Here is a 23,613-nt window from a genome sequence, read left to right as displayed (position 1 = left end):
TACATGTCATTTTAAATTTTTACCACTTCATATTTACCACTTCATATTTACCGATTCGTTAAATGTGTCTTCGGTAAATATGAATCGGTATTTTAGAATTCGGTAACTATGAATCGGTATTTACCGCCTCATATTTACCGAAAAGTGGTTTTTGGACTCCTACATCTCACTTGTCTGAATACCGGTCGGTAACGGCATATTTACCGAAAATCGGCCGTTACCGACCGGTATTTCGCTACCTACATGAGGCCCTAATACTTTTTTCTTTTTTTTCAGATTGAGTTAGAAAATTTTCGAAAACTATAACCATTTAAAAAGCAATTAAAAATAAATTAAATGAATAAATCTTTTTTTGAGTGGGTATGGTAAGTCAATAATGTCATGGTCCCTTTTTTCCACTTCTCTACAATCACATTTGCAGTTTTTAATTGTAGTCTCTCAAGGACCTTGTAATGTGATAATTGATTTTTAGTGTTTTTTAAAAAAAAAAAAAAAATTACGCGTACCGTACGCGTACGGTAAAAAAAAAATTAAAAAAAAAGTTTTTTCAAAAATATATAAAAAATAGATGAAAGGTAAGGTTGGCTCTTAAAAGAGCCGTTGTGTTCATGCAGGGACAGAGGAAAGAAAGAATGGGAATATTAGACGGTACGACAAGTGTGCTGATCTATTTTATTGTTCACTAGGGACATACTGGTCTGCCTATAAGTAATTAGATCGTGACAATTGGCGCACCGTACTTCAACCCTCGCAAACCGAGGGTTAATTTCCAGAGGACCAGAAAAAGGAGATGCTCCCCCCACAGATGAAGGGCTCACTTGACCTGCAGAAGAAGGACTCGGCTCTGCAGATGATGGTCCAGGCTGAGCTGCTGTGGATGTGCTTGGTTGACTTACTGAAGGGTTACCTTCAGTAAGTCGAGCATGTGTCCTTCTGTGTACATCCTTAAGGTGTCTCATCATGGTGTGATTCCCAAAGGAATACTTCCTGTCAGGATTACCTCTTGAAAGTACACGCTTACACAGCTTGCAAGTCACTAAGGGTGCATTTACCTTTTGCTGGCCTTCTGGAAAAGTGAAATAATCCCATACGTAAGAGGTCTTTTGTTTCCTCGCTCTCTGCCTCAAGGTAGTGCTGCTAGCCTCACTCTCAGAAGAGCTCTGCTGTTCTGCCATCGTATCACAAAGACAACCCAGCTCCTTCTCCTAAGGGATCACAAGCAGAAATGAGGGGAATGGGTGTGGTGTAGGAGAGTTCTAGAACTGAAAGTAGTTTCAACCAATCAAAAGTTGTGTTTCATGATCACATGACCTACCGTACGCTTACGGTACGCTTACGGCAAAAGTACGCATGCGCGTAAAAAAGACACGCGCTTGCGCGCATGCGCTTAACAGTCACTCCCCGACACTTCCGCGTAACGTGCGCGTGTAGCGTACACGCGTACGCGTCCCACGCGGAGTACGCGCGGCTACGCAAATAGCGTAACTATACGCAAACAGCGTAGATAAATTACGGACGTTGCGTAAACCGTACGCTTACCGTAAGCTTACGGTACGCGTACTAAAAAAAAATTTTAAAAAAAGGAAAAATGTATTGCTAATAAATTTAACATGTTTATTTTATAAAATATATTAAAAAAAACATATTATAGAATTTTAAAAATTTAACCATAGTCTTTAAAAAAGGATAGAAAATTAAAATAAAAATATGTAAAAAAAAATAGAAGAAAAAAAAAAAAAATGCATTTAAAAAACCTTGCAAATTCACTGAAAAAACCATGGGTTTCACACACGTTATAGTTAGGAATTAGCATTTAAAAAACCTTAGAAATTCAATGAAAAAACCAAAGGTTTCACACATGTTATAGTTAGCTGGACATTTCACTCGTAAAAAACCAATGAAATTCCCCCGTGTGGATTTTATAGTTAGGCTTGTTGGCCCTTGTCATTAGGCCGGGGGAGGTGGAGGTTCCCAGGGCAGCGGAGGGTGGTGTGCCCCTATTCAAACTAACAAATGCCCCAGGGAGGTGGTGGTCCCTGGGGCAGCAAGGGGGTCTCTGTAAAACCCCTGCTTTTTTCAAAACTAAAGCCCAAGGGAGATGGCAGCCACAGGGGCTGCAGGGGGGGTCCATGTGGCCCCACTGCATTCTTTTATGAAAATCCCCTGGGAGGTGGATTTCCCTGGGCTTTGGGACCCCCTCACTAAAATTTAGGAAGCCCCGGGAGGTGACAGTCCCCAGGGCCCCAGGGTAGCGGTGGAGGACAAATGGGACTCCCCTGCATTGATTAGTAAAGAAGCTCCTGAGAGGTGGGTGTACCAGGGCACAATAAGCCCAAGAAGGGTGGCTCATGCACCCCCATCTTTATTTACACAATGCCTGCGGGATCTGTCCCACCCGGGGAGCCAATTATTAACAAAGCGCAGGCAACTATCCAATTATTAACAAAGCGCAGGCAACTATAACTTACGCCCCTGCAATGCCCCGCTTCATTCGTCACAAGATGGGCGGCTGCTCCTTGGCTGTCAAGGCTGCGTTGTGAAGGTAGTGTTTTGTAATGACTGTTGTAATGATTGTTTCACGTCATCAGTGATGTCATTGACCATGTCATGAGTGATGTAATATGAGAGGTCATAAGCAATGCATTGTGGTACGTAATTTACAGTTTGCTCAGGTAACTATAACTGCTGAATTTCTATGGTTTTGGAAGTGAAATCTGAGCCTAACTATAATATTCCTGTAACCTTTGGTTTTTTCAGTGTATTTCTAAGGTTATTTAAATTTTATTTCCGAACTATAACATACCTGTAACCATTGTTTTTTAGTGAATATATGAATATGTCATGAGAAATTGGTCTTAAAATATCTACAATCTGTAGGAGATTTTATGAAGATTACACCTTCTATGTTGTGGTTGTGGTTTTGGTCTGGACCAGAAGCATCTCTTAAACAAACTGTGATTGCTAACCAAGATAAAGCTTGTAACATCCAAATGCTGACATATGTGTAGACCTAATTTAACAGGACACCAGGAACTCTTTGATAAGCCTCTGAGTATCAGTCCATTAACTTGAACATCTTCCAAAGCTGACCTTTTGAACTTCATGTCAAATAAAGAGAATCATCTGAATGTAGTAAGAGGATGATGGTGGCCCACAGTCTACCAAGTACTACTAAAAATGTGGAGTCATATTCATATACTGTTCCAAGTTATCGAAGGTACTATTTGGTAAGGTTCAGTTCCAATGCTGTTCATCTTTTGGTCTCTTATCATTGAGCAGCCTTTTGTGAAAAGGATCTTGCTCTCTGTCCCTGTGACTGAGAATCTGCACAGTTGTTGCTGCATTTCTTTAGCCCTTTTGAACTTTATATACTATGTTTCCTAATTCCCTCAATCAGATTACTTAATATTAGAAGATGTAGACCAGCTTTATTTTATTTATAACTATTACGAACTGATATGGTCTGCCTTGTGGTACATAGATTTATTGCGGCTGCAGTAAGGCTGTGTAATCTGGTAGATAAGTAATTTAGCCTTGGCTCAAACAGCTTCTATATAGTTAGGTACATCTGTGTATGCTTTGATTGGAAGGCTGCATATATTTGTCAATGCCTACAATCTAGTGTGAGATTATCACATACTACCAGACTGGTGGTATGTATGATTTGAAAGAGTTCTTAGAGATCTGTATAACTAGGATGAATGCACTGTATTATATGTACAATTACTTCATGATCTATATGTATGGGTGTAGAATGCTGTGTACGGTCTGGCTTGCAGGGTTGTGTACATTTGTTTCTACTTGCAATCCTCTGCCAATTTTATTCAGTTCTTGGGATGGTTTTTAATGTAAGTTCTGTGAATTTTAGAGATTTGAATTATTAGGGTGACTGTGCTGATTGTTAGCAAAAGTTACTTTATGATCCAATAGCAGGGTTGCACAATCTTGTTAGGGTTGCTGCTTTAAGCGTTTTTGTGTACAGTTTGCTGGTAGAATGTCTCCACCCTGTATAGTTTTTATCCGAAATAAAGATGTAATGCCTGACATGCTAAGGGTGCTTAGCAGAGGCTTCAGAATCACAATAATATCAGTAATCAGTAGAGGGCATTTAGAAACACATTCTGTCGGTTGGGGGAGGAATAGGACTGCATTGTCTTAGATTCAGTGGATCAATGCACATGGCAACAATCTGTCCAATTTGCAACAGTGTGCATATTCCAAGTGGCCAGTGGAAAGATAATATAATGCATGTACCTAGAGTTTATGGATGTTGAATGCTTTCTAGCAAAAGAGATACAGAACCATTTGGTGCAAGGGTTAGAGGGACAACAGTCTACTAAACGTGCTGCCTTTTGAGCAGAAATATAAGGAAGATGATATGTAGATCTATGAAGACACCATACAATTGTTAGATGATTGCAGATATATGAACAGTTGTGAAGAATTAGGGCAATTCCTTGGTATTCTTTATGGTTGGAGTTGTCCTATGGAGCTCTCGGTAGGGCCTGAGCCATGCCATATGATCAAGATAGCCAGGTAGGATATATGTCCATACAATCGATCTAAATGGACTACTTTACCTACTAAATATTCTGAAAATCTATCATGGATCAGGCCTAATGTGTGGGTGAATCCAGCATTCCTAGACAAATGTGCCCCCCCCTTCTGTTTTATTTTATAATGATATAATGATATGAGTTCTAGGGCAAGTAAATTGTGACTGAAATTATACATGAGCCATGTTTGGAATGTCTTGTTGGAGATTATCAGATTTCAGAACTAGCTAAAGCTGAAGTACTGTGATGTAATCATGAGCTGGGAGGGAGTCAGAGTCTGGTAGATGGAAAGAACTCAGATTCCAGGAAATTCATGATTTCTTGGAATCGATCAGATATGTAAGTTTTCCTGTTGCTCCTATCTACTTCTTAGGTACATTTCGTGTTTATGGCTTATATCCGTGCCATCATGGGCCTCACTCCATTGACAGGGCAGATAAAAGTCAATAGCCAAGGTTAAGTACAGCTGAAGCTTGGATCAGAGTAAAGAGATCCATAAAGAACTGTGATCATTAAGAAATTGGGAGGTGGAATAATTTTACTTCTGAGTGACTTTGCTTGAGATCTAGTATGATGGATAGCATTCACATTCTTACTGCACTTCATCTGTAAGCCTACCCGAAATTAATCTTTCTGAGCTGAGTTTTTTACAGAGACAAGATACGTTCTTTTCACTAACTCCAACCTAGCACAGACCTCAGGCTAAACAATACCTCCCAATTTGGAGGAGCAACAAACCCCAGGAAATTAGCACATATGGATCAAATTGTTAAATTAAATAGATATGTACTTGCACAATACCATATCTGGAACAAAGGAACAGAGTACAAGGGAACAGGAAAACTGGTAAGAATAGTCCACAATCTGTAGATGAGGGATTTAACATGTGAAAGGCAGTGAGTACAGTAATGCAGATTCCCTTAACCTTTATAGTGGGATGGAAAATGGTAAGTCTACCTGACCTAGGAATCCATTCATTACATTCTCATTTTGTATAAATTCAGAACCAAGTTACCAGTCTTTTAAGCTGGCTTGATGTTAGCTGGTGGGTGGCACCTAGAGGACAATTCCGGATGAAGGATGCGTCATGTCTGGAGCTGGGTCTGGTGACTAAGTGGACTAATGGATCAGCCCAGGAAACTGTTTGATTTCATGGTCACATGTTCAAAGGGGAAACAGTGTTTACAACGCTGTCATTACATTGCGTTCCTTCACAACGCCGTTGTTACAACGACCATTTTGTTAGAACACGATGCATTTACATCGCAAGTCATTAGATCGACTTGCTGTAGGAGCTGCTCTAACCTAAGGAATAGTATAATTTACCGTTCCAACCTCTTGCCTACTATTGCACAGGCTGGAGTTGGAATAGTAAATTATACTATTCCTAAGTCCAGCGTGTCCCCTACAGCAAGGCATCCTATCAGGGTACGCAAAGGAGCAACAGACTCAGTACTTCAAGGGAGTTTACATTTTCAGTTATGCCCACATTAAATGGAGCTAATTTAATGTAAAACATATTTGATCATTGGACATATGTTGATAGAGAATATAAGGGTCTCATGATTCTAAAATCACTCTGATGCATTTAAAAATCATTTAGTATGGTTACAAATATTGTGTGTCAGTATGATTTATTGGTATTTTTGAATGTACTAATGTATAAAAATGTTTTATATCAAACTATTAAAAACTTGATTTAGGCGTATAACATTAGCAGATATGTAGAATACATTATCTGAAAGTTTCACGAATATTCCGTTAATTAGGAATGTGTAACACCTTTTTTTATTTTGTCATTTCAGTGCACATGTTTACACATGAAATGCACATTTTAAATTTAATTTGTCATCATATTCAGGTTAAACATTGATAATTAAGTAATTCCCATTAGTTACACACACATATAAAACAATAAGGCAATATTAGAGATAAAACTCCATAATGTGAGAGTTCACTATTTACACATTTCTAGCACACGTTAATGTAAAATAGTTCTTTCAATTAATAAATCACAGTCTATATTATTTACACAAATGACATTATCTAACCTACATTGTTCCCTACATGCTTTCACAATGCAGTAACTAAATTATCTTAACTTGTCATATTTTCTTGAACGTGAGTTGGTGCACGTTTATTATTTTACCCTCAGAAATGTAATGATGCAATTCCTCCTGTCTTTGAAAGTTTAAATGTGATTCACTGAGCATGTTGGTTGCCCTTTTTAAAACTTTTTCTGGTTGCAGGCCATAATTGGCTGCTGTCAGGGTGTAGCATTAGGTGAAGTCACCTAATTGAGAGCACTGGTTTATGGTGCAATAGACGAGCATGGGTCAGCTCAAATGTGTGGTGCGCCCTTGTCAAATGCTCAACAGCTGAGCAAATGTAAAAGCTGCCCACTGCCCCAAGCAACCATTAAACAGTGAACCTCAATTGCAGTTCATGGACACTTGATCATTCATGTAATTTAATGGAGGTACTCTCTAGGCATAGTAATTCAATTAATAGCTAGAAGCTTGTTGGTGAGAATAAACTTTCTATATGGGCTGATGCAAACTGTTATTGACACAATAATCAAGCAATGGTTGAATGAATCTGACCCAAGCAAAGCAATATTTTATGGCGGCTGACCCAAAGCCATGATCTGTGTATTTTTTTTTAATGCTGATGACATGGGCTAGGGCAACACCTAAAGCTCACTGTAGCCATCTCTAAAAACGAGACTGCTGTCAGTGTTGTATACTCAGAATCATTCCACTCTTCTATGATTCTCTTTGGAATAAAAAACGTTCTAGGCTACATAATATTTTGACTTTGTAAAACACACGATGCTTACTAATGACCAAAAATGTTCTAACTATTGAGGAAATTAACATTTGCCTATTTTCCACCTCTGCATCAAAACCCATTGATTTCTTAGGGTTTTGGTATTATTTTGCAATTATTATTCTGTGCTTTGTGAAAAAGCATGCCATATATTTCCATAGGAGAATATACACTGACAATGTGCTGTGCTACAGTAATCATACATTGAATCCATAATAATTTTCCTTGTGTACTTTGGTTTGCCTTTTTTTCCTTAGTTACATCATGTCTGATGAATATATTTCCTACAAAGGCTTCTTGTTTCACCCCTTGGCAAGCAACGCAACAAGTCTCACCTTTGCAGAAAATGAGTTCCAGGTATTTGATGATGACGTCTTCAATATAACATACCCCAAGACAGGTATGTCTGAACTTTAATGATATCCTTTGGAAATGCTTTTTCGGCTTAAATTACTTTTCAAGTTGTGGTATTTGTTTTGGTCATGAGTAAAACTGAATAAACTACTATATAGTTCCAGAACTACAAACATTTCCAGAAGACTTATCTTTTGAGAGAACTTAAAAAATAGTTTGTTCCAAGTACATATTTGACTCAATCAACAAAGGAGGAGAGTTAGATTAAATGGCTTTAATGATTCGAATGTATGAGGTCACCATTTGTTTTTGATGGGAATCTCCCAGGAAGATGGTGGTGAACTATGCTTTATTTCATAAACAGCGAAGAACACACTAGACTAAGCCTATTTACAGTAGAGAGTAACAGGATCTCATCATTCTTATGCTGCAAATTACCTAAAACCCCATATCTCCTTAATGTGCTGTCCTCCTTAAATTCCACTTTAGAAACCTGTTTCGTAAACAAATAGTGAGTGTATTCACATCTGTACACATCTTTTATGGTCTGTAGATTATAGTCTCACAACAGTGTAAAAATGGTAGAAGATACAACGCAACTTTACTGCGACTCTTCTGTATTCACATATCTTCTTATGCATTAACCATTGTTTTGTGAGTTAGAGATTCATAGAATGGAGATTGTGTTGGCTAATTTGAATGTTGACAATTATGTAAATCACAGCCTTTGAAAATCAAACCAGACTCATACCAGTGTTGTAGAGGATGGTGAGGTGGAACAGATAAGCTCACAGGATGCTGGCGAACAGCTATGGGCAGTAAAAGATATGTAGGTCAAATAGAGAGGAAAGGATTGTTAGAGTAATTTAAAAAGTTGATATTTAGAGGTCTATATATTTTTTTATTATTAATCATCCGTTTTCCTGTTTTGCATACTTAACAGTTTCATTTGAAGGCTTGTTCGAATTCGCCAGTGTTTGCTGATTAGAATCACAATTCAGTATGTGTGGAATTTGATCTTTTCATCGGAAAACAGTAACTTTCTTTTGTATAGTTGTTATTATTCTGCCTGGGATGGAGAAAGAGCACTTTTGAGTAAGTGCTGTGTGGGTAGTGCCTCGGCCCTGCAAGTGCATGCGCATGGAGGAGATTCTATTGGCTGACTGCTACTGTAATCTTGAGGAGCTTAGAGTACTATGCAAGCTTCCCATCCCTGAGGTTTAGGAGGCAGCTATGGCAGCATGCCCATGTGGAAAGGAGCCTGCGAACCATCTGCGCCCAAGAGATGGAGTTGATAAACATTTAGTGACAGTGGCTGTAGGAGGGCATGACATTGCTGCTGGGGCTGATCATAGTACGTGGGCATGGGTAACAAATACTGAATCCGTCTGGAGCAGATATGATGATTCTGTCATCGTGTCCTCATTGAGATAAGTCAACTGAACCCCTGTGCCAGCAGATGAAGCCTTACAAAGTTGAGTTGTTGAGCCAGAAGGCAAATCTATTTACTGGGGGGAGTACCAAGCTTACCAAGAAAAAGGTTGTAATTGTAGATGACAGCAGAATTCCTATTACCCAACAGGAAGTGTTGGGTAGTAGGAAGTGGCTGGTGAAGCAGAGAGAAGTGAAGAAGAGTACGTGGACACTAATAATTCAAGGTCATAGAGGAACCCTAAGGGACAGAGGGGTACTGACCAGGAAGTTCCTTTGACCCGCAATTGGAAGCCAAAACACAACAGAATGTCTTAGAATAGAATCTGGGAGAGGATTTGTGGAGGTTTTTAAACCTGGATTGCCCAACCATTTCAGGTGTGCTAAGCCCATGTTGACCCCATGAATGTTTAATCATCACTAAACTGACATCATTTTAGAGAGTAGTTATTCTTTCTGGTCCTTTTTATTTCTACTTTTTGTTGGTGGCCACACAGGTACAGAGGTTCAATTCGTAAAGGTTCATAGAAATGAGTGGAATGACAAAGATTCTCTCAAAGGAGCATCTGTGAACTTTCACTACCTCTGTTTCATGTATGGTAATCTTTAGGATGTTATGGACTTAGATCACTTTAATTTTGGAACACCGAGCAGTTAAAGCATGCTAAATATCTCACAGCATGCACTTTTCTCCTGAAACATCGTGACTAACTGACAAAAACCAATTAGCATATTTACTTTTTAGATTGGTACGTGGTAAATACTGTGCAAACCATGCATGAGTGGCATAAATGTGATACAGTGTGGCTTTACACCACCCATGTGTGGGATTTTAGTCGCACGGCAGAACGGCTGGCAAGAAGCCTTGTGGCAGTGGTGGCACAATTTTATTGCTGACATGTCAGACTAAAACCACTTTAAAGATTTTTAAGGCTCCTCTATCATTCAGTAAGACACATGCAGAGCTTCCCTTTCTGCCATTAAGGCCTTGGAACATAATGTACAAAAGTGAAACTTGGAAGTTGTTCAAAGCATTCATGTATTTGTAATTATTTGTTTATGATACACAATATATACCAGACAAGTTTAGTTTCGAGGTGCAGCAAGGCAAAGTTAACAAGGATATGAAGAGAGAGAGGCATATTCACAAGGAACTATCGCCGAGTTAACCGCACTTTATCGCAGCCAAAGTTGCGATAAATTTATCGCCCCATTCACAAGCTGGTGTTAACAGTTCACAGCATCAGTTTACCTGCGATAGCAGCTGCAAAAAACATCGCCACGGATGGCCCCCACAGCTATTGCTAATGAGATGCAGAGTAGGCATTCCAGTGCCAAAAGCAGCGCCAACACCACTTCACAACATTCACAACGACCAGACAGAACTGCGATAAGAACACAAAACAGGCGATAAGGCGCTTTAGCAGCAGGAAAATAATACCTGCTTTGACCTCGTGCTAAGTCAGACCACAGCCTGCACCACAAAAGGGAGCACAGCCCACAGCCACGCATGAAGAACAGATGCACCCGGGCAACTGAACATGCAGCCCGGAGGGCAGAAAGGGAAACAACATCCGCCGAAACCACCCCCAGGAACCCCCTCCCCAGCCCCCCGACGAAAGACATGCCACATCAGCTACACCCAATCACGTGCAAAATTATCGCATGATGTCGCACGATCATAACTGGTGACAAGCATGTGTCATCACAAAAATGAGCATCACACATTCATTTCCAAAGCAACAAATCAAACTTTATTAAAATTAACACTGAAATGAAATGAAGACACATTGCGTCTCCCCTCAGGCCAATCCGTAGGTCACAGCCTGTTAGACAATAACCATGATGAGAAGGTGTGTCCTGCACACATCAAAGGACAGAGAGAGAGCGAAGGAGAGAGAGAGGAAGAGGGGGGAGAGAGAGAGAAGAAGAAGAGAGGGGGAGAGAGAGAGAGAGCTAGGAAGAGGGGAAGAGAGAGAGAGAGAGAGAAGAAGAAGAGAGGGGGAGAGAGAGAGAGGAAGAGAGTGGGAGAGAGAGAGAGAAGAGAGTAGGGGAGAGAGAGAGGAAGAGGGGAGAGAGAGAGAGAAGAAGAAGAGAGGGGGAGAGAGAGAAGAAGAGAGGGGTAGAGAGAGAGAGAGGAAGAGAGTGGGAGAGAGAGAGAGAAAAGAAGAGAGTGGGAGAGAGAGAGCGGAAGGGGGAGAGAGAGAGAGGAAGAGAGTGGGAGAGAGAGAGAGAGAGAAGAAGAGGAGAGGGGGAGAGAGAGAGAGAGAGAAAGACAGAGAGAGAGAGAGCGCCGCCCCTGTGCACCCAGGCCACACTGCTCACCTGCTGCCACCGGTGTGTTTCCAACCACGTGCCGGCATGCAGTGCAGTCAATTAGGTCACATATCTGAGACAGACCCGTCATCTGAAACAGAGTCCAGATACATGTTTGGCACAGTACAAACAATCGCACAAGACAACATCGCCTGTTCGCCCACACACACCCAGAGGCACCCCATACCCTCCCGCCGCCCATCGGAGCATGCCAGCCCCTGTGCACCCAGGCTGCACTGCTCACCTTCCGCCACCGGTGTGCAGACAGGAGGTCCCACCACATGCCACTGCAGGCCACAAGCCCGGGGCCCGCAGACATGGCACACTCCACACCATGCCGCCCCGCAGGCCACCAGGTCTCATGTTTGGTGCTGGTTCTTGATTACTCCATGGCAGAGGACATACTAGGGCACCCGGCCAATTAGCAGGCTGCACACCCGCTCAGCCCAATAGGTGCCACCAACTCTGTGATCCCGGAAGCGACGCTACGTGGTGGTAGGTCGGTGCTGCCCGCTGGCTCTGGCCTACACTGCGGTCCAGCAGGGCACACAAAACCTGAGCTGTCCAGACCGCCGGGATGGGGCATCATTGCAGGCTGCACACCCGCTCAGCAGCTTAAGGTGCCACTGACTCAGTGCACCCAAAGTCACCGTCCCGTGGCATGGTACCTGTGCTGGTCGCAATGCTCTAGGTGCCACTAACCCTGTACAAGCCCAGTCAGCGCCACATGGTGGCAGGCCCGTGATGGACGCAAGGCCTCGGGTGCCACTAACCCTGTGCAAGCCCAGTCAGCACCATTTGGTGGCAGGCCTGTGACAGCCGCAAGGCCTTGGGTGCCACTAACCCTGTGCGTAACATCTCATGGGCCCTTTATGATTGAGAACCGTGGAGCGTCCGTCATCCAGTCACCACCGGCAGAGGGGAATGTGACGTAGTCGGCCCATTATGTTGGCAAAGTCATATGGCCTGTGACGCCTGTGCTGGATGGGTGTGGTGTGCGTGCAAACCTGCCCTCAGGGAGTAGCTGTGACATGCTGACAACTAGAACATTGACCTGCACAACACCAGTGAGTATGCCTGCGACGGGTAGCAATGAGGCCCCCCCCTCGGAGCGTAAGAGGAGTGGTCTGGCCTGCCGTACGCCGGACCAGCGCAGGACTTGCAACAATGACACGTGGGATCTGGACATGGTTAAGTCCATGTCCAGACATGGAAGTGACTGATGCGTGTGTCCCTGTTGTAGTGTTCACGGGACCCGGTACCCATTATGCTGTGTAGCACCCTCTGAATGGCATCCCACAGGATGAGCATCATTAACACAAGGGACATCACTGTCCCTACATTCACCCACACATTCATACATGGATGATGAATGACATAACACAGCAGTGCATCACTGGATGTTTATTGCACATCCAGTGCAGTCCTGCAGCTGAAGCGGTACAGGGCAATGCCGATCACACTACACAATATGGGCCAGTGGAGGGCCAGCCAGAGTCCAGGACAAAGATTATGAACAGCTCCCTGATGACTAGTGTGATACCAGCCTGCCTTAAGTTTGGTCAAGCAATGCTACTGCTTAAAAAAACAGGAGTAGACTCAAATGACATCAATCACTTCAGACACATCTCCAATCTCCCCTTCATAGTCAAAATTCTAGAGAGATGGTTTCTCTCTCAACTAAGCCAACACATTAACAACAACAATCTCTTGGATCCTCATCAATAATGCTTTAGAAAATGATGCAGCACAGAAAACGCTATTCTGAACATAGAAGATGACCATCACAAATCCCTGGATACAGACCGATGCTGCCTGCTCATACCCCTGGACCTATTGGCGGCCTTCGGTATGGTTGACCTCAAGCTTCTCCTAGATGCCCTCCAAAAAAGGCTAGGTGGGCTGGTCCTATGCTTATTCAAATTATGTCTACAGAATAGCACTCAACTCTCAATGCAGGGATCAGCGGCAAGGCCCTGGCCCGGATCCACTCTTTCCTCTCCGGCAGAACGCAGCGGGTCAGACTCTCTCCCTTCCTCTTGGGCCCTATTCTAACCACCTGCGGAGTCCCCCAGGGATCCTCCCTCAGCCCCACCCTGTTCTACGTCTACATGGCTCCGCTCGCCCCCATCGTCAGAACCTACGGACTCAACATTGTTTCATACGCAGACGACACTCAACTCTCCCTATCCAACGAACCCAAAGACAAATTTCAAGAAGGCATGTAAGCAGTCGCCAAATAGATGAAAAGCAGCTGCATACAATTCAACACTGACAAAACAGAAGAACCCATCATGGGCCCTCACCAGACGCCTGGAACAACACCTGGTGGCCCCCCCCTCTCGGAAGCAGACCTACCCCAACAGACCACGCACGCAACCTCGGAATCATCCTGGACTCTGAACTCAAAATGGACAGCCAGATCAACTCTGTTGCATCCTCCTGCTTCCACACCCTCCGCCTCCTATGCAAGATCTTCAAATGGATCGCCTTGAGCACAGAAAGACCGTCACTCATACCCTCATCATCAGCAGACTTGACTACGGCATCGTACTCTACACCGGAATAAACAAAAACCTCACCGCAAGACTGGTCCACAACCTTCCAAAACACTGCCACATCTCTCAGTACCTGCGCACACTCCACTGGCTCCCCATCGAGGCTAGAATCAACTTGAAGATTCTCCCCCACACACACAAAGCCCTCCACAACACCAGACCAGCACACCTGAAGAGCCGACTCGAATTCCATGCATCCCAAAACCTACGATCAGCCCAGCTATCCCACGGCATGGTCCCCCACACCAGGAAGTCCGGATCGGGAGGCTGCTCCTCAGACAGATGACATCACTCCCCATCTTCACGAGAAACCTCAAAACCTGGCTCTTCGATAGACCTCCTTCTTGATGGGCTGGAACCTCCTCCCTTCCCCAGTGCCTTGAGACCCTTACGGGTGAGTAGTCGCGATCTTCAAAACCGTGGTTGCTTGCTTTAACTAATAAAAAGAAGCAATCTGACCTCTGGCACAGCAGCTATCACCCGGGGAGTACTGCAAAGCTCTGTCCTCTCACCAACACTATTCAATACCTATATGGAGTCCGTCACCGTCATTCTCAACCGAGCAAACATCCTCTTCCATCTATATGCTGATGACACCCAGCTCTACAAGGAAATCTCCTCACTAGAGAATGCATTCAGGCTAATTGTACTCCTGGGCCTAGATTCCTGCTAGTGGGCGCACTGAAGACGGCTTTCGTAAGGAGCGGTGGCTTTGTTTCCCGCCCGATGCTACACTATAAGGCCTCCTATATCGGGATACCCAGTGCTCTGGGCCCACCTACCGTCTAATCTGTGCCTGGTGGGATCTCAGGGCACATTGGTGATTGTTGCGCTGGAGTGCAGGGACCAGCGATGGCCGCCCTCCCCCTGAAGGACTACTAAATCTGTCCTTTGCCTCATTGGTCGCAATTGAGGGGCCCAGCCAGAGCTGTTGAAAAAGGTGCTTGGGACATCACCGCTAGGCCTGAACTTTGATGCGGGTGGCGGGAGTGCCACATACCACGACCAGAAATATGGGATCGGCCCGGACACTGGACAGCAGGGTCAGCAGGTTGCGGGCTGGTGGTCAGGCGAGTCTGGTCCCGGTAGAGAGGCCTGCTTGGCTGGCCATTGCGGGCTGCAGTGGTGGGTGAGCTAGGCTCGGTGCGGCTTGTGGCTTGAGACAGGCTAGATTCCATGAGGACTGGCCGAGGTGCTCCCCGTGGGTCCCCTGGTATGATAGATCTGCGGTACCCTATTGCCTGTGGCAACCCTGCCTACAGAACCAGCAAAGCCCCTGGCAGCGGACTCCCTGGGGCCTCTGTTCAGCCATTCCATGGCTAGAAATTAAGGGGAAAGATAAGCCAGGTGGGGCAGGAGTAAAACAAGGCACCCTCGATCAGTACACCATGACCTCAGGTGGGGGGGCCACTTGTGAAGCTAGACCGGATAACCCAGCGCTTTTAGCAGCTATCACAGAGGCCAGGGACACACTTGATGCCAAATTTAGTGCAGTAGGCTCTGAGTTCTCTCTTCTACTCCAGGATCTCAGAAAGGCGGTACATCGCATTACTGAGGTGGAGGCACAGGTCTCGTCCGTTGAGGGTACCGTGACTACCAAACAGAAGAAAGTCAACAAGCTGACAGTAATTTCGTAGAAGCTGGCATCTCGGATGGAAGATGTGGAGGGCCGCGCCAGACGCAACAACCTTCATTTTTTGGGCTTCCTAAAGGGCTGTGAAGGCACCTCAATGAACCGTTTCCTCACCCAGTGGCTCAGAAATCTCCTACCGGAGGATATGCTATCAACCTGCTTCGTGGTAGAGAGGGCTTATCGGGCGTTTATGAATAAACCGCCCCCTGGGGAAAGTCCACAGCCAGTTATAGCTAAATTGCTCAACTATGCCAACAGGGATGCTATTTTGCAATTCACTAGATCACACAAGGACAAATTTATCTCCGATTCACGTTCAATAATGATATTCCCAGACTACACCCGCTTAGTGCAACAACAACGCCAACCCTTTATCGTGGCAAAGCGACGGCTACGAGACCTCGACATCCAATATATGCTCCTATATCCCGCTAGGCTACGCGTTATCTACAATTCCAAGTACCATTTCTTCGACACGCCGTAGGCTGTCTTCACTTAGACAGACAAACAGACTCACCTGAAGCCTCATTCTCCGCCGCCGCTGGAGTCTGATTCTTCCCGACGCTCGCAGCAAAATAGATCTAGAAGGACAAAATCAAAGCGGCGACACAGATCTGGATTGACTGCTGCACCTCCAGTCATGAGCGGGCATCTTAAAAGAAACTGATGGCTGGAGGTCGCTGGTTCAAGTTCCTACCGGTCTTTCGACATCTAGAATACTCCATCTATATCAAGCACTGAGTTGGCGTGGACAGTACGCAATGAGGCTGTCCAGTCCTGGACATTCACACCCCATGTTGAAGTTCTTTGGGAAGGTTGAGGACCTTTGGTGGAGGGACTCTGGGTTCCAATTTGGGGGCTTGGGGTGCCCTTCACCGCAACAGATGCTCCTTGTTTATGTAAGTATCGGGTGAGGGGAGGAAGGGGTGTTCACTGTGTTCTTTATTATGATAGTTTTAGTTCTCACAGGAGCGCAGTCACGCAACCTAAATCCCGCTTCTAGGTACTAAGTATGAATACATAAACAATAGATGACTGCACAGGTTAGTGTTCCCCACTTGGGGACCTGACAGTGGTATCATGGACTGTCAGGGGGTTACTCAGCAAAATCAAGCAGGTGCCGTCTTCTGCCAGGCTAAGCGATACAAGGCTGACATCCTTCTCATACAGGAAACTCATTTATTGGGCACCAAGGCTCCTTGCTTGGCCAGATTTGGATACCACCTGATATATCATGCTGGGTTCACTTGGGGATCCCGGGGAACAGCCATTCTTATCCACCGTTGTGTCCCTTTCATCCACACGAAGCACTGGGTAGATCCAGGGGGACGATACATCCTACTATCAGGTACGATATACAGAGAGCACATTAACATTGGCAGTATCTATGCCCCCTACCCCTTAGGGAATACTTTAGTAGACAAAATCTCCCGTCTTTGTGGTGACCTCCTGGATGGCATAACCCTTTTGGGAGGAGACTGGAATGATGTTATGTCACCGCTAGATTGAAGGCGCAGGTCCAACCTAGAACCCTCAACAGATGCATCTAAATTGTGCCTACTCGTTAACACATTGGGATGGTCAGACATATGGCGCGAATATCACCCTGCCGAGCTGAGCTACACCTATTTGTCCACCGTCCAAGGTTCCCTATGCCGGCTAGACTACTTGTTCACGCCACGCAGCTACATTCACAGGTTCTCCCAAGTCTCTCACCTCCTTAGGGGGTTGTCGGATCACATTCCCAGTTACTGTTAAACTCCATACACACTCCCAAAAACCTCCCTTCCGGTTGCGAATGTCCCCATGGCATCTCCGGGACCCTGACTACCAGGAGACACTCACTGGGGTAATCCATGAATACCTAGACATGAACGTCGCTTCAGCCCCATCCAAGGTAACCCTTTGGGAAGCCCTAAAGCTCACAATCCGAGGGGTCGACATTTGTTATTGTGCGAATGAGAAACGCAAGAACTGGAGGCCCATCATACATCCCTAGACACAATATATTCATGAGCCCAGCTCCTCCCTGCAGCACAATTTACTTCAAACACAACAACAAATACATCAACATCTCATGTATGAGGCAAAAGAAATTTGGCTGGCGTCGCAACACCGGATTTATCAATGGGGGAAACAAATCAAGCAAAATGTAGCACAGGTTGTGTCAGGTGGGGAGGTCCCCTGCCTCTGTCCCAATTATTGAAGGGGTAGACAGTGTTTTACATTTGTCTCCTGGGGCTGTTGCTGCAGAATTTGTGCGCTGCTTTGCTACATTATATGCGCGACAGGAGCAGCGTTCAGAGGCCTTATTGCGGAGTTCCTTAGGGATTTCCCCCCTAGAAACTTACCGACCAGATGAGAGACCAACTTGACGCCCCCAATACCGCACACAAACTAAGTGCAGCACTTTTGGCAATGCGCACTGGGCGGGCCCCTGGCCCCAATGGATTCCCCATAGAATTTCTGCAGTCACACATACCCACATTAAGCCCTCACTTATTAGAGACGATACAAGACGCACTTGAACAACGTTGGCTGCCCTGGGATTGGCGGAAGGCCGAGATTGTTCTCTTCTTAAAGCCAGACTGCCCACCGGAAGATCCGTCTTCTTATCGTCACATCTCCCTAATTAACTTTGAGCTCAAACTATTGGGAAAGGTCCTGGCCGATCGCCTGCGGGCTTGTGTACAAGATCTGATCCATCCAGATCAATCTGGCTATATGCCACATCGGGCCACCCGCCACAACATCCGTCGGGTCCATAACGCCATGGCTGTAGCCTCGGAGCTGGGGCACCCTGCAGCCATAATACTTGCCAACATTGACAAGGCATTTGACTCCCTTAGCTGGGAGTACCTCTTTAACTCCTTGAAGCGGTTAATTTTGGCCCGTGTTTCCTAGCATATGTTTGTTTGTGGTATACAAAACCAACCACCTCAGTTCGCATGGCAGGTCACAGCTCTGCCCCCTTCCATATCCGTTGCGGTACACAACAGGGCTGCCCCCTGTCCCCACTTTTATACGCCCTAGCAGGGGAACCCCTGGTGGCGTGGGTACGCAGCGATCCAGTGCTCCAGGGATTTGTGTGGCCGGTCGCGACCCGATTGTATCGTGTTTTATTCGGATGATGTCCTTTTCCTGATCCCCGACCCATGGATCTCGGGGCCACCTATCCTGCAGATGCTTTGAGTCTTCGGTCAGAGCTTCATACAACCCCTCTTAATCTGTATGGTTCCTGGTGTGCGGCGACCAGGGTAGAGGCACATGGGCGGCCCCATTGACCTACGCGACAGAGGGCTTTAAATACTTGGGTATTTTTATGTTGCCTTGCCCAAACATTTCATGGGCACATAATATATATCCACTTCTCGACAGTCTCCGAGATGAGACAACTCAGTGGTTTTTAAAATGGTACCTAGAATACTTTATCGGCTACAAAACTTCCCGTACCACATACCTCGATCCTGGTTTGCACGAACAAATACCATTCATAAGAAATTCCTATGGAATGGAGGGCTAGTTCGGGTGGAATTACAAATCTGTGCACAATCAACATATTGCGGTGGCATCGCAGGATGTATATTCCTATTACGCTGTCTCCCATTTATTAATCATAAATGAATGGGGGTATAGCTCACCAATGGACCCGGCGTTCGCACTGAAGCATGCAGCGATGGAGGATGTTCCCCTCCTTCAGCTATTATACAGTGCTTAGAGCCTAGACTCCCTACCCCATGCCAGCAGAACAGTTGCTTGGCTCTGGAGGCAAACTGTTGCACAAATGGGGTGGCGTGGTCGCCTGACCCAAGCAACTCCCCTGTGGCATGTTAGCCATCTGCGCTAGGTGGCAGCTCTAATGGACTTCTGCAGATGGGACCTAGTGGGTATCTCCACACTGGGGGATGTTATGATGGGTACGACTTAAAAGTCCTTCCAACAGTTACAGGTGGAATTTCAGTTGCATAAGATGCAATTTTATAAATACCTTCAATTGCACCACGCTCTTACCCCCATGATTCTCACCCTGGACAGCTTGCCAGAGTTTCATCCCCTTGAAGGCCGCCTTCTCATGGATGACCTGGGTGCAAATAAAATCAGACGGATCTATCAGACTTTATCGACGCACTCCAGAACAACATTACACAAGACTAGAAGGGCGTGGCAGGATGACATACCAGACTTAACAGACGATGACTGGGCCGAGGCCATAGCTATCCCCCGGGGCGTGGCCGTGTCTTCTCGATATCGCCTCATCCAATTCAAATACGTACACCGGGTATATTATACATGAAACCGTCTCTGGAGGATTGGGTTCATCCAATCCCTCCAGTGTTTACGCTGCGAAAGAGAAGAAGGAACATTCATACATACGGTCTGGAGCTTCACAGCTATACAGCCCTTCAGGCATAAAGTCTCAACTTGTCTTGGTATGGTACTATCCTGGAATTTCCCATACAACCCAATATTATTCTTACTGCAGAGTACTGATGGGATGGGGAGAATCGGTACAAACAGCACCTGCTCTTCCTGGCCCTCACTTTCGCTAAGCGTAAATTCCCCCAGTTATGGAAGGGGGCTTCTCCACCCGACGTTGGGGAAATGGCAAAAAGAACTAGATAGATGCATGGGAGCAGAGATTGCGGTATTCCAAGCGCGAGACTGCCCCCAGAAACACAGGAAAATATGGTCCCGATGGGCAACGTATCGGGGTATCGATCTTCCTCCCCTTCCCTCTCCTGATGGGCGAAGTTCCCCGCAATCCCTCAACCACAAAATGCCACACATTATATCTCATTGTTGTCTATATGGGTACTCCATTATACTTACTAAGATGCACGGTTACTGGAACTGTCTGCGCAAAGTTTTTGTTGTGACATATGCAAATTGCAGTTAATAATGCATACAAGCTTGGTGCATCCAAATTATTTTGTTTTCAATATGTGTATGTAGGGCTGCTACCGGATAGTACCATAAAAAGTCAATAAAATATGTTAATAAAAAATATAAAATATAAAATGTAATACATATACTATGCCCACTGTACTTTATACAAAACTACATATAATATTATAGTAAATATATCAAAAACGAAGTACCTCCACTTCATGCAACGCAAAAATAATAAAACTGGGTAACATTTACAAATTTCCCTCCAGCAATTGCAACAGTAGTGAAAGTGTTCGATTGTAGATAGATAATATTTACTATAACCATTCCGACCATTACAGCAGTAGGGAAACCGTTGGAATGTGGAAGGGTCAAATTTACTGTTCCCACTCCAATGAGTGAAACAGTGGGAAAAGTGTTGAATTGCAGAGAAGAAAATATTTACTATTCAAACTCCACTTAGCACAATAGTAGGGGAAATGTTGGATTGCAGAGGGGTAGAATGTATTATTCCAACTCCAGTCAGTGCAACAGTAGGGAAAGTGTTGGATTGTGGAGCGGTAAACTTTTTTTCTCACTCCAGTCAGTACAACAGTAGGGAAACTGTTGGATTGTGGAGGAGTAAAATGTATTATTCTAACTCCAGCCAATACAACAATAGGGAAAGTGTTGGATAGCAGAGGGGTAAAATGTACTATTCCCACTCCAATATTATAAATAAAATACAAACATATTTTTCATATAAACATTTGCATTTATAAATTATTTATTAACCCAAAAATATTTATTACATATATAATTTACTAACTTTGCACCATATAACCCAGCAAAACTCACAACCTTCACCTTATACTTAACGTTTAAAAAATATGTACACTAATTACATTACTATTTATCAATAAAGCAAGTATAACTAATTAAAAATGAATTATAATTAATGTACTTCCCACAATACTCCCTTACAAAACACACAACTCACTCATAAAATGTAACATTTTTTTTTTAACAAAATTAACATAATTATCAAATGAATAATCAAGATTGTTTGAAAAAATAATTCTTAATTACTTAAAATGTATTTACTTTCCACGCCAAACCTCAACAAAATCCACTATCCACAACAAAAATTGAAAAAGAAACATGTAATTGCACAATTAACAAAATTAATTAACAATTAAACAAATATTTATTAAACACTAAATAATAATGTATTAAAATTAATTAACTTCCCATAAACCCTACAACCCACACTTAAAATGAAACCTAAAAAATAAATGAATTGCGCAATTAAAATAATGAATTGTCAATTAAATAATTAATAGTTTTTGACAACTAATTATTAATTAATTGAACTAATTTAATCCCCACCCTTATACCCTATAAAGCCCTAAAAAATATTTACACAATTATCATAATTAATTAGCAATTAATTACTTAATATTAATTAACAACAAATTATTAATACATACAAAATTAATTACTTCCCAACCTTTACCCCTAGAAGCCAACAACCCACAACTAAAAATAAAAGAAATACAGTTAACATAATTATCAATTAATTATTATTAGTTAACAACTCATTATTAAATAATTAAAAATAAATTACTTCACACCCTTCAACCCTATAAATTGCACAACCTGCGCATAAAATTTACATTGAAAGAAATTATTAGCACAATTACCATTCTTAAATATCAATCAAATAATAAATACAAAAAAATCAATTAATTACAATTTGGGGAGTCATTAAAATGGTGGTGGGACCCCCACCATCACCCTGTAGGTGGCAGGCCCACCGCCATCGGTGACTGCTTTACTGCCCGCCACATTTTGATAGTGAGTGGTTCTTTAGCGTTTGGAGAGACCGACAACTACGGATCCGACAGGCTTCTTGAGCCCATCGGTCTGTCGGAGATGAAGTAATACCTACAATGGTGGCCGTGCCTGCCAGGCAACTCCATAGGTATTACAGTGTTCCTTTCTGCCGGCCCTTTCATGGCGGTGAACCGCCATGAAATTAGAGGCGCAAATGGACATTGGGGGAATGTAGCAGGCCACCTTCCTCCCTGGGCCTACAACATAGGCTCTGGGAGGCACCTACATATACCTGCGCCATGTGGCAGGCACCACACACTGCCTGCCACGCAGTGCAGGGATATGTTTAAAGCACCCGCCGCAATACAAAATATGGACATTGCAACGGCCATGGTGGAGGGGTCGCATCCTAATTCATCTTGCTGGACCGCTGACTTGTAGTCTGGCGGTCTGTCTGACTGCCATCCTAATGAGGCCCTAAATTACTTCCCAACCTATGCCGCTATAAATCCACAAACTGCTACGGAACTAAAAAACACAATATTTATTTCAATAAACTACTAACATTTTAGCAAATATATAAAAAACTCAAACAATAATTATGCAAAAATAGTTACATCATATACATGTAAAATATATTCTAAGAAACATAACAATAATTAAAAAACAATATTTTAAACAACTATATTTTTGCAAAACTATATTAATAGGTTTGATATTTTAAAAATCATTATTACTTACCTGAAATCAATAGGGGACATTTCGATGGCGAGCAGACTTGAGTCCGCCCGCCACCGAGGCAGTGATTGGGACCGCCCGTTTGTATGGCAGTGGTCCCGCATGTCAAATTACAAGGCGACCGCCACCGTGGCAGTCGCATCGTGCATGTTTACCATTGAGGCAGGTGCTGGTGGCTGCAGCACCCGCCGCAATAGTAAAAATGCATGTAGTTCCTTTCCCTGCTCTACGTGGCTGCCACCACATGGAGCTTGCCACTCAGTGCAGGGAAATGCTGGGTGTACCCCCCCATCACAAGGCAGGCCTGCAACGGGCCCCCGAATAAATTTCCGCCTGTCTTTTTGTGGCGGGAGGACCACTGTGAAATGACTGGCGGAAAGGGATATCGTAAGGATTCCCAATGTTTTGGTTCTGCTAGGGGGGTGGAAAAGAACCGCCTCGTGGAACAGTGATGGGCGGTCTTTGCGACCGTCACGCAGCACTGAGGATTCCC

The 23,613-nt window shown here is 44.1% G+C and overlaps 1 protein-coding gene across 2 annotated transcripts in view; it reads left to right on the top strand.

Moving 5' to 3' along the window:
• Nucleotides 1–23,613, top strand: part of LOC146809656 (sulfotransferase 2B1-like) — a 710,434-nt gene that overhangs the window by 168,629 nt on the left and 518,192 nt on the right. For both annotated transcript variants that reach the window (XM_085616512.1, XM_085616511.1), the window contains exon 2: nucleotides 7,643–7,785. In XM_085616512.1, the coding sequence (XP_085472638.1) occupies nucleotides 7,650–7,785 (136 nt within the window). In that variant the 5' untranslated portion in view covers nucleotides 7,643–7,649. The remainder of the gene's footprint in view (nucleotides 1–7,642; nucleotides 7,786–23,613) is intronic.

This window comes from Triturus cristatus, chromosome 7 (genome assembly GCF_964204655.1).
Source record: "Triturus cristatus chromosome 7, aTriCri1.1, whole genome shotgun sequence".
NCBI classification, from domain to species: Eukaryota; Metazoa; Chordata; class Amphibia; order Caudata; family Salamandridae; genus Triturus; species Triturus cristatus.
Note: the sequence above shows the minus strand (reverse complement) of the source record. Positions and strands in the feature narration are given on the sequence as shown.